General features: G+C 40.0%; 1 protein-coding gene and 2 long non-coding RNA genes across 9 annotated transcripts; 2 read left to right on the forward strand and 1 right to left on the reverse strand.

Moving 5' to 3' along the window:
• Positions 1–34: 34 nt before the first annotated feature.
• GIP (gastric inhibitory polypeptide) lies at positions 35–7,809 on the reverse strand. Of its 6 annotated transcripts, none has more exons than XM_035347686.1 (6): positions 7,685–7,809; positions 5,490–5,617; positions 4,278–4,424; positions 3,803–3,934; positions 1,162–1,254; positions 35–189 (listed from the first exon to the last, which is right to left on the reverse strand). In XM_035347686.1, the coding sequence occupies exons 2-6, from the start codon at positions 5,561–5,563 to the stop codon at positions 180–182; spliced, it is 456 nt and encodes a 151-aa protein (XP_035203577.1). In that variant the 5' UTR covers positions 5,564–5,617; positions 7,685–7,809; the 3' UTR covers positions 35–179. The 6 variants fall into 6 exon arrangements, with proteins under 6 accessions (XP_035203577.1, XP_035203583.1, XP_035203578.1 ...); XM_035347688.1 differs by lacking the exon at positions 35–189 and adding an exon at positions 916–1,046; XM_035347692.1 differs by lacking the exon at positions 1,162–1,254.
• Positions 56–2,160, forward strand: LOC118178858. 2 transcript variants are annotated; one of them, XR_004756307.1, is made up of 2 exons: positions 56–361; positions 1,139–2,160. It is a non-coding gene; the product is annotated as an uncharacterized LOC118178858 (long non-coding RNA). The 2 variants fall into 2 exon arrangements; XR_004756306.1 differs by having other exon boundaries at positions 187–361; positions 939–2,160.
• Positions 4,343–5,798, forward strand: LOC118178859. Its single transcript, XR_004756308.1, has 2 exons — positions 4,343–4,446; positions 4,569–5,798. It is a non-coding gene; the product is annotated as an uncharacterized LOC118178859 (long non-coding RNA).
• Positions 7,810–11,620: the final 3,811 nt, after the last annotated feature.

The raw sequence follows: 11,620 nt of genomic DNA on the forward strand, positions 1-11,620 counted from the left end.
TAGCCTCTCCCCAAACGAAGTCTTAACTAAATCTTATTTCAGCTTCAGGCTAAAATCTTTATTTCTTACATTGGCAAAGTGGACAACATGCATAGAACAGAATGAACATAGAATATCTTCCACCTTAGTGAGTCCATCGATAGAGTGAAGAGAGAGCTCCTTGAGAGAGGGTCCTGGAGTTATACAGTCCTAATGAAGCAGAAGTGGGAGAGAAAAGCATAAATCCCTGTGGGACCACCTTAACCCATTTTAATTTGGTTTCTAAAGGAAACAAAGCATAAGTTATTGGCTTCTTTACCCACCAGCCCCCTCTAATACCTTGGAAATCCATTTTGATAGCAAGACAGACATCTCAAAGTTAGTAAGTATCTCATAGCAAGTATCTACAGCTTTTGAGAGAAACCAGCAACTGGTTAGAGGATAGAAATGCATTTTTTATTATTATTATTTTTTCCCCTTTGCAGGAAAGGCTGCAGGATGAGCTGCAGAGACTGTTTTCTCTGGCTTGCTTGCTTGCTGGCCACTTAGTTCACATTGTCTGACCAAGCTGCATGGAATTGGCTATAGCACAGAGCTGCCTTTTATTTCAAGCCTATTCGTGGCCAGTTCATCCTTTTTCATTCTTGTCTAACTTTTTCCATTAGCATACATAGCTCTCTGTTTGTTTGTTTGTTTGTTTTTAATAGATGGTAAATTTGTTTCTCTCAGCCTTCATTTTCCTAGAGCCCCTAAGATGGGCTCTCCATTTCCTTGAGCCTTCTCAGGACCTTCCCCTGGACATTTTGCATCCCAATTTCTTGTTGGAAAAAATAATAATAATAATAATAAAATCTGTAACTGGTTAGATGAACATCTAATTTTCTCATAAAAATAGGGAAAAAAAATCACTAACCTGCCTTCTCTAGACAGTCATAACTTGAAATTTGTCCATCCCCTAGTTTATCATACTGATGATTTGAAGGTCCTCTTGCAGCGCCAAACTCTGGCCAAAGCTCTTAACTGTCCAATAAAATTCAGCTGAGCTACACCCTGTGAGCACTCAACAGCTATCAAAAGATGAGCACTGCATCAAGGACCTTTGGGACAAAACCTTTGTACAGTGCTGGAATGGGATCTGAAGGGATGTTTTTAACAACAGGAACAGGTAGAATAATCACTCACCTTGGTCTGCAGAGGTCAATCGACATTAGCCATGTCAGAAACTCCTGGTTCAAAACATCCTTCAAATCTTCTGAACCTCCCAGAGAAGTAAAACTGCAAGAAATGTGCCATGCCGTAAAGACAGAGGAAACCATCCAAATGTGTATATAACAATCTTATCCCAATTGCATCAAGTTCACAGGTATATTTTATTTTCTTTGTCTTCTAATACCTTTGACTTAGTGCATTGCTTGCCAGCTTGTCAATCCTACCAACTTTTGCCTTTTTCTTTCCCTGTTGTTGGGAAATGAGACTGTTCTGCAACATTAGCAGTTCATCTTTCTTCTTTGTTCACCACTTCCTATCTCCACAGCCAAGAGGATGCATTTTCTTCTTCTCTTATTTTTCAGTATTGTGTAATTCTTAACTAAATTTATCACTTCATCCTTTTTTTTGTATACATATATAAAATAAAATCTTAAAAGGGAGTCTTTCCTCCCTCTATATTCTGAAACAGCCACATAAAAATCTCTGCCTCCCAGTCTAGATCAAGGATTACTTAACCAAAAAGATTTGAATCCATATGGCATTTTCTTCATCATCTTTTCCTCCAGGCACCACTTAGATTTTTGACAAGGTTAAACATACAAGAAGTCCCTCTGCTGCCTTCTAGGCAGCACTGTAGAGCCATGGAGTAGGAGAGACAGTTTGAAGGAAAGGACACTATGCTCTTACTAACTGTTTTTCTGTGCTGCAAAATAGAAGTGCCAGTGAAGAAGAGTGAATAAAGGTACATCTTGGTGGCTAGGGGCGTTCCCCTAAGTGTAGCAAAACAACACAACAACAACAAAACAGAACCTATTTTGACATGATGAGATCCTGCTACAGAACACTGCTTTGATCTTGGTCAGTCTGGGATATCTAGCACTGAATATGTCTGTCAGTCTTAGGAGATGAGAAGAACCAGTCCTGTACCACCCCAACCCCCCGTGCCCCATGTCCTCTCTTAGACCCAGCAGGCATCAAAGCAAAGGCAGAGTGAAGCAGTGTCTATGCCCCAAGCTCACAAAGGGAAGCTTTTGTTTCTGGGAAGGACTTTTTTACCCCACAAATTGTGTTTTGTTTTTTTTATTATTTATTTATTTTTATTTGCAATTAAGGAGATTAGGGAAAACACTGCATTTTTTTAATATTATTATTAAATTAGGCTGATCAAGCTGATTAATCTCTAGCACCAAAGGTGTGTGTCATTCCCCCTCTCCTTCCCTCCCTCCCAATCCTATTTAAGAACAGGTTAGAAAAACATCTGTCAGGAGTAGTTTAGAGCAAGCTGATCCTGCCTTGTAGGAGAGGTCAGACTAAATGACCTTTTGAGATCCCACAAAGCCCTCGTTTCTTTGATTCTGCATTTTCAGTATTACTAGCAATTCTCAATGTCTGATTTTCTGGGTGCTTGGCCTTAACACCTCTGTGAACCATAACAGTGCTCATTTCCCCCACCCCTGGGTCATCCCCTCCACCCTTGTTTCTAAAGCAGTTTTAGTGCAAAGGCTGTAGAAGACAACAAATGTCCCCAGATTCTTGTTCTGGGTGACTCCCTGTAAGTTAGAGGTTTCATTCTTTTATCAAGACACACTAGAATTGTGCCTGAAGGATGTGAGCTATGTGCAGTAAGTGCCTGTTTTCCTTCCTGACACAATTTTGGGACTAATCAGCAACAACCTGTTACGTTTTTTAAAATCCCCTTCATGTAAAAGAAAGCAATTGTTTTGCCCCCCCCCCCCCGGGGGGGGGGTTTTTTTTTTTAAAAATAGCAAGTGCCTGAGAACAGATTTTTGTTTGGACTCAAGTGTCTAATCTTCTTTTTGAACATTTGTGACATGAGGTAAGACTGGGGGGCACTGAAACACGCTATTGACAGGCTGTGGATACGCTGACACAGCACAAAGCTCTGCAGCACAGAGATGGCACTCTCAGCCAGATGGCTTGGGAAATGAAGGCACTAGCTGGAACAAGAGAGAGCACCATATGGACTAAGTTACCTTCCTGAGAATTACCTTTTAAGAACTAGATTGCATTGCCATCATTCCTGTAACCAGTGTAGATACATCTGAATAAAACTGCAAGTGTCTCCAATGACATAGATCAAAAACAAACTTGGGAATTCCTTGAGTCACTCGGGCATCAATCCTACATAATTTCACATTTAGATCTCATGTTTTTTATAGTAACTGTGTGCAGCAGTGATACAATGGAAGAACTGTTTTGTTTATTTTTGCCCTGTGGGACGATTTGATCAAATCAAAAATGTTTTACAGGAATGTATCACTTTCATCCCAGTTTTCACTGGAAAGTTTTATTTTGATAGGGTTTTGAACAGAATGGAATGGTTTTGTTAGGTCAAAGCACTTCATTTTAACTTCTTCATTACTGTAGTATTAGTATGTTGCAGGAATGGATGTGCTTCAGCCCTGTCAAAAGGGCATTCCCTTTTTAAAAGGAAGCCTTTTTGTTTTCCTATGCTGACAGTGTTACCACCAATTCCTGCCCTAAACCATTCCTAAAAAAAAAAAAAAAAAAAAAAAAAAATCAAACACATGGGGACATCATCCCTCCCTTGGGGACCAGACTTCGTCTTTATTTCCTATTCTGCCAATCTCACCTCTGATTTTTCTTGTTTTTTAAAAGCCAAGCAAAGAAGTCTTTGGGTTCGTGGTTGCGCAGGTCCAAGCTTTGGCCATTCACAGCTGATACTTGTGGCTCAGCTTCTCTCTTGTATGTCTCAATCACGTTGCTGAAAAGGCAAAAATGGGAAGAAAGACATCAGCCTGAGATGCCACAAGAGGGTGCTGAAATGCTGCTTTTCCACAAAACTCAGCTCCTTCCCACTCCATATACCAAACAGAAAAAGGGAGTGTTGGATAGAGAGGATAGTTGTGCTGTGTGCCGACAGACAAGAAACGCTTCAAGAACTTAGGGAAAAAAAAAAAAAAAAAAAAAAGTCTCCAGAGAATCACTGCAATCACTGCTTCAGTCTAAGGAAAATATGCTCAGCTCTACATTATTTTGTAGCCATCAGTTGCCTGACAACAGCTGTCAGTTCAAATCATGGGAGCGTTGAAAGTCTATGTACTTACTCGCTTTTCTTCTCCCGCCTGGCTAGCAACCATTCCACAAAGTTCTTCTTCAGCATGTTATCCATTGTGCGGCTGTAATCACTTGCCAGGGTGGCCTCAGAGTAGCGTTTTTGCACTGGTCGGGCACTGGGAGTCCTTATATTTATGCTACAGTAAGAGTACAGATAGAGTGAGTCCTGCTCAGACAAGGAGCAAGCACTATGCAGAGTTTTGCTTGGGTTGCATGGGATTACCTATGCATCCCCTAAGGTCAGCAATGTTTTGTGATCACTTTTAATTCTTTTTGTACAGGTGATTGTTCTTGTATTGTAAAGTGAAGAGTTAACTAGAGAAGGCACTAGCGATCTCCTCATCCATTTTTTTTCTGGCTGCTAACACATTTGCAGCTCATTTTGACATCTCAGGAGGAGATGAACTTGGGATATTTGCTAAAGTCTAGAGTCAGAGTAGCTTTCCTGCCATAGCCTGATGGATATAGACTTTGACTAAGTGCTAAGACATTGAGTATGCTCAGATTCCCTTCTCTAGTGAGCTGCACACATAGGGCCAAGGGAACCTCTTCCTGTGTCCTCAAGAGCCTGAGGGGTGGACAACAGGAGACAAGGTCCAGAACTTGAAGCCAGTGCTGGTCTGACAGTGTAGACGTACTTGGTTGCTAGCTAAGTTAGAAAGGGATATCAAGGCTGATTTTTTTTTTTTTAGTGTTATTATCTGGAATTGCAGCAACTCTTGCTGCTCTAGTAGGGCTTCTTTTAGATCTTCTCATGTGGTAGTTGGAAGTTTTGTGGCAGAAATCTGAGAGAGATGGAAAGTCTTTATGTACCTGCTTTATGTAACTGGTCACATTTTCAGAAGCTTTGAAGTATCAAATGCCCCCTAGCCTTATTCATAGGAGACAATTATATTTTGTTTCTAGTTCTCAGCCAACCTTGACTTCCTGGTTGACTTCCAGCTTGTTACTCCCAACCTGGAGCAATGTAGTTTTTAGGAAAAACTTGGGAGTTCTTGGCTCTGGCTCAAAGGCTTTAATTTGAGACCTCTCTTATCATTTGCTCATCTCTGTATGCTCTGCTGTCTTTCTATTATCCAAGAGCTACCTCAGGACTCATATTCTCACCTATTTACCAAGATGCCAAGGGAAATAGTCTACTTGCCTCCAGTAGGAAGCTGGAAAAAGCTCAAAATACATTGTAGGCTTTCCAAAACACTTACCCTGAGATGTTCTCTTCCATCAAAACAAAGCTCAAAGAAGCAAAAAGCAGAGAAAGAACTTTCAAATACATCATTTTCTTCGCTGACTTCTCCGTTCAAAAGCAGAGGGCAATCCAGATGCCTGGCTCCTGGGATACATAAGTGACATGACAGTGAACCCAGAGAGATGGGCAATGGTTAGTCATGTGCCTGTGCTTGTAAACATGTTTTTTTCCTTGTCCTTGTGCTTGGAACAGTCTTCTCCAACCTACAAAGCTCTCCTTTGCCATTCACAGTTAAGTTACTTTTTCAGTAACAATGCTCTTTCACGACAGTGGTGTCTTTTAACGTCTGTTCCCTATACTTTTATTGTAAACATCAAATTCATTGTGATTTGCACATTCGTGGAGGTGAGGACATTGCATTGTTCCACGTTTACAAGCTGACACTGTGGGTACCTCATTGTGCTTTAAGGGTCAATTCAATCTTAAGTATGTGAATGAGAACGCACATTGAATCTGGCAATCCAAGAGCAAACAGTAGTTACATCGCATCCTGCTTATCCCATACTGCAGTTCTGCAGGATTTATCAGCCTCATCTAATTCCTGGGAAACTTTCTGTAGGGATGGATAATGCCTTATGTCAGGACTGGTGCCAGAGTCAGTGAATATCTGTTATGAAAAATATCTCAGGATGGTGAAGGGATCAAATTCCAAGATTTATTAGTTTCAAGCTGTTCCTAGTCCTCATGTCCACAGTTCAGCTCAGTAGACCTTGGACATTTGAGCTCTTAATAACTATTCCAGCTCTGCAAACTCTATACAAAAATGGTTTTGATCAAGGCTCACAGATGTATTCTATTGTCTCTCACCTCACTCTTTGTTATCAATATTTCTGGAATCTGCATTGCACTGGAAAACTACTGTTAACAGGAATAATATAGTAACAAAAAGAAGTCTAGATCAGGACTTAGGTATCCCATCCTTCAAAAATTCATTCATACATTAGTGAAACTTTACTCATATAAGTAGAAATTTGCATTCTTACAATTGCCCAATTATTATTTTGGAGAAAACAAGAATTTGTAAGTTTGGATGCTGTTCATAACTGAAGCTTTTTTGTTTGTTTGTTTCTGGAAAACTGACTTTTTTTTTTTTTTTAAAACAAATGTTTTGGCCTATATATAGGCTGAATACTAAATGTGTTACATTATCTCAGAGATATCAAATTGAGAGGAATACTTCTAAAAGCAAAAGTGTTATATATTGAACAGTGGCAAAACCCCTGAAATATTTACAGCTAAAGCAGTAAGAAGCAAATAGTTACAGAGTGTATTAATAGGAGAAGTAGGTTTCATTATACAAAAAGCCAAGGAGTATTTCAAATGAAAGTTGAGAAAAGTGTCGTGATTAAATAAGAAATTTGCTCGTATTTGCTATTTATTACATATATCGCTGTAGTTATGATGATGAATCTGAAAATAGCTAAGTCATTCAAGACTATTGTTCTGCATAAGGTAGTTATTTATGAGAATAGGAGAGGACATACATTGTAACCTTGATTTTAAGAAATGGTAGCACTTATTCTCTGCAGAATTTATCTAAGCAGCAAAGAAAAACAATCTGCATTTTAAACAATCTGATTGTAGAGAAAACATTCCTGGTTTGCCTGTATGATACTCAAATCAAGCTCAGTTAGTTCTGCCTGGTGTGTCATTTACTGCTAACTGTACCTGTCATTGCACTGTTTTGATTTTACAATTTAACTCCTTCACAAAAGGAACAGTAGTATCTACTTGTGGGATCTTTACTACGTGAAGATCTTCAAATCCCCTGTGCAATACTGTCTGCTTTGGAAGAAGAGTTATCCCTGTTTTATTCATAGCTGGAAGGATATAAAAAGCAGCTAAGAACCAATTTCTCATCATTTCCCTTTGTAGAATATGTTTAAAGACTAAAGACTTGCCACGTACTGAATCCTCCTCTGAAATAACTCTTTCCCTTTACAACATGGTGTGTACTGCTATAGTTCTTTTCCACCAAACCTATCAAGAAAATTGCTAGTCTTATACCACTTTAGGAAAAACTCAGCCAAAGATACAGCTTATTCCTACTCTGCTATAGATACTGCCTGACACTGTCAAGCACTGCTCACTCTCATCTTAGGAAAAGGAATTAAAAAAAAAAAAAAAATAGACTGATACAGAGCTTCTTACCTTTCTACTCCACTGAAGCTGCTCAGAAGATTTCAACCAGTTCTAGTGCTCAGATGAGACCCTTCAGAGCCTTTATAAACATTAGCAGTGTGGGACCAAACCCACTTCCATGAGGTAAACAGGAAATCAAGCACCTAATCAAAGTAGCTCAAGCCCACTTAGATCTGCTTCATTAGGTCCATTGAACTGCAGAGCAGGAAAATAACCTTTAAAAATATGTTTGCATTAGCGGTAATTACACATTAGTATATCACAAAATCAAGAATGAATGCGTATTGTGGACATAATGCATATGGCATTGATCTAAGACTTAATTCCACATAACACCTCCTTCCCCAGCAAAAGTTTTAATAACATTCATCTCTTCTTTTGAGAAGCACGAGTATCATCTTAGAGAGATCCAGTTTGCTTCTTCTCTCTCTTAAAGTTCAAATAACTTTCCTAAAACCAAGAGCTTAGATTGTTATTTTTGTCATCATCAGCTTTGAGTCTGGGCAACCTGACTGTGGTCTGCAACCTCCTTGTGCAAACCTAGATACTGAAAGCAGTATCTATCCCCCAAAATTTGCAATCTAAGATGACAAAATTTGGGATGGATAGCAGCAGGAATCTATTAGGAAATAGTGAGGCAGCATTGGTTAACAAGATAGAGGGTGGTGGCACAGCAGCAGCCTATATGGGATCAAGGATGGCAGCTAAGTTAGCCTGAAGCACAGCAACTATTTTGATCCTTGTCCTGAACAAGTGAAGAAATGTTTTATTATGGCTCTGTAGCTGCTAGAAGTATGTGTCAGTAAGGCAACTGCTTCATCTTGCCCTTGTACAGCCAGATTTAGGAGAGCAGATGTATCCCCAGATGTTAATTATACCATTAAAGTGTAAGGGGTTAAACCCCACTCCCACCAGTTCTGCTGCGATCCTATGCCTGGTAAGATGTTCTCTGTAGTGTCTGACCTGCCCTACCCAATGCAAGTCCTATCTAGGAGGAGAACTGGGCCTACTGCATTTTAGTACGTGAGTTCTGATCAGGGACTGCTCCAGGGGTGCCCCAGCTGCTCCAGGATCCTTGTTGAACCCAGGTTTAATCTGTTGAAGGAACAGAGAAGGATTATCTTTGTGCTATTTTAACACAAAAGCTAAGCTCTATTTTCATCTTTTCTGAAGCAATGCCTGTGGCTGGTTGTGCTGACTTGTAAAACATAGTCCTGTCTGTGGCTTAGTCCCCTAAGCTCCCTGAACTTTTATAGGAGGTTATCCAAATTACAACCTTCCCCTCAGGTCTGCCAGCACTTGTTTATGGAGTTCAGCTGAGCTGCTTGGAGCAGTAACCCTGCACACCTGGATATAGGAGGGATATGTGTGCCTATTCTCCTGGACTCAGGCTGGCTTAGCTACATCACGGATTTGTGCATGAAAGAAGTAGACTTTCTTGTTGAGTTGCACAAGAAGCAGACCTTAGTGGAAATGCAATAATAATGGCAAAAGTATATCAATGATTTCAGTGTGGGAGAGGGTTTCACTGTGCTAGCACAGTATCCATGATGTAACTTGTCCTGAACAAATGCAGAAATCCAGCATGATTGAGGTATGTCTCTGTGTAAAGCTTCCTACTTTGAAATTCCTTCCTGAAACATACTTTTTCTGTGTTTATTTATTTATTTTATTTATTAAATAGAATAATAGAATATCCTGAGTTGGAAGGGATCCATGAGGATCATGCAGTCCAGTTCCTAGGTCCTCAAAGGACACCCAAAAAAATCAGGCTATGTATCTGAGAGCATTGTCCAAACGCTTCTTAAATTCTGTCAGGCTCGGTACTGTGACAGCTTCCCTGGGGAAAAACTGAGAAGTGTTGTTGAGAAATGCTGCTATCAGGAGTAGGTTTGCTTCAACCACCACCTGCCTTCCTACACCAGGAGTGTATAGAGTGCAGAATGAGCATGCATCCAGCTTACTGCAGCCCTGCTTGGCAGAGCAAAACTCTTGCTACTCTGTAATTACACAACTCCCTGGCACAACCAGCCTCTTGAGCAAAAAGTCTTGCATCTCTATTACATTAAGATAGAGGATCACAAGGATGTTTTTAGGGTAGATTGAGATTTCAGTGCTATTAGGGAGTAATTACTACTTTCACAGGAACTACTTAACATTTGGTTTAATCCTTTACCTATTAGTACACAACCATGCCAGTGTGTTCAAAAGCTTTTCACCCATGCAACAGCTTCATGCCTACTGTACTAAATGATGCACTGTAATAGTTAAAAGTAACCAATTCACACTCCTATCACAGTTGCTAATCAATAAACTGGAGTAGTTTAACCTGACATCTTTATTATATGTATTCTAGGTACTTCACTCCTAGCCAACTTGGATATCTTGTTTCTCCAAAGTATAACCTATTTGTTTTCCTCTCATTAACTGCCTCTGTATGATGTGAAGTTAATAGAGTGAAATGAATATCCAGCAACATTAAATGTTGACCCACTGTTCACAGTTATGGTTATTTCAGGGCATCTGCTCATGATCCAGTTTGGACAGCAGCATCACTCTAAAGTTTCTCACAATCTTTCAGACAATAAATAAATCAAAACTAACCCAATCAAACAAACAAACAAAAAACAGGTACAGAGGTTCCTAAAGATAGCTAGGCACTATCTGCATTTCATTCCATCAGTCTGATATCCACTGATCAATGTGTAAAAGGATGAACAGTGCCTGCCAGTTCAGCTCTGAAAAGTGCAGGGGCAAGGAGTGAATTGTGGGCATAGAAAAGGGCCATGTGCCCATATTTGCTTTTTTTTTTTTTTTTTTTTTTTTCTTCCAGTGTAACAGAGTGTCTAATTAAAGATGCAAACCTTGCTCCTCTCTAGCCTTAGCCCATCACAGCTATGATATGAGATAGCAATGCTATCCATAGCATTATCTGTGATCTGCTGCATTCTCTAATAACAAGTTGTTTCATGAGCTTCAGCTGGATCCTGTCTTGGGACAAAGAGTGCTTCAGATTAGGTTTTCATCCAGCTGGGGCAGTTGTCTCCCTAAACACTAAGCAAGAGAGCTGGTGCTGCCCCCCCTTTCACCATATTCTGCTGCAGAACACTTAGTGAGACAGAGTTCTCCTCTTGTCTGTGGCAGACCTGGCTTGAAAAGTTGTTTCAGGAGTTTGGGAGTGTTGGTCACAGCTGTGCTCCTGAAACGGTCCTGCTCTGCTTTGAGACACTGGAACATCTCTAGGGCAACTTTGATTACAAAGCATTTCAAGTATTAGATGTCCCCATAATCATGGAAAATAGGTCTTGAAGTGACCTTAAGAGGTCATCCATTCATTCCCCTGCTGCCAAACAAGGACAACTCTGTTTAAACCATTCTGAAAGGTTGAGAATCTGATCTGTTCCCAAAAGTTTTCAGAAATGGAAATACTGTGAACTTCCCAATAAATTTATTGCAGTGTTTAGCTGTAATCTCACCTTCAGTGGCACAATTTACACCTCTGTCTTTTCCCAGTGGATATGATGAGTAAGGTTTTCCCTTTCCCTCTGGAGTAGTGCTGTTTAGTTGCTGTCTTGTGTGGCACCAGTTAGGGGATCTCTTCTGACAGAGAAGGATTTCAGGTGTTGCATGTGACACGTGAAAATAACACTTTGTGCTCCATTTTATTATTATTAATATTTATTATTATTTTTTTTTTTTTTGCAAACATTAGGCTGATCAGAGATTCCTGGCTGTATCCAGCTATGATTGATCAGTATTAGCATCTGCTCTACTCCTCAAATCAGAGGGAGAGAGGAAGAAAGGATTTTTAGTTGTTGTTTTTCCTCCACCCTCATCCTCTCACTGAAATCACAGACACTGGAACAGCTTTCAAACTCTGGTCCTCATTCAGGACTGTTTCTGTTCTTAACTTACCTTAGCTGCTGTCAAAGGCAAAGAGACTCA

This window comes from Oxyura jamaicensis, chromosome 27, assembly GCF_011077185.1.
Source record: "Oxyura jamaicensis isolate SHBP4307 breed ruddy duck chromosome 27, BPBGC_Ojam_1.0, whole genome shotgun sequence".
Lineage (NCBI taxonomy): Eukaryota > Metazoa > Chordata > Aves > Anseriformes > Anatidae > Oxyura > Oxyura jamaicensis.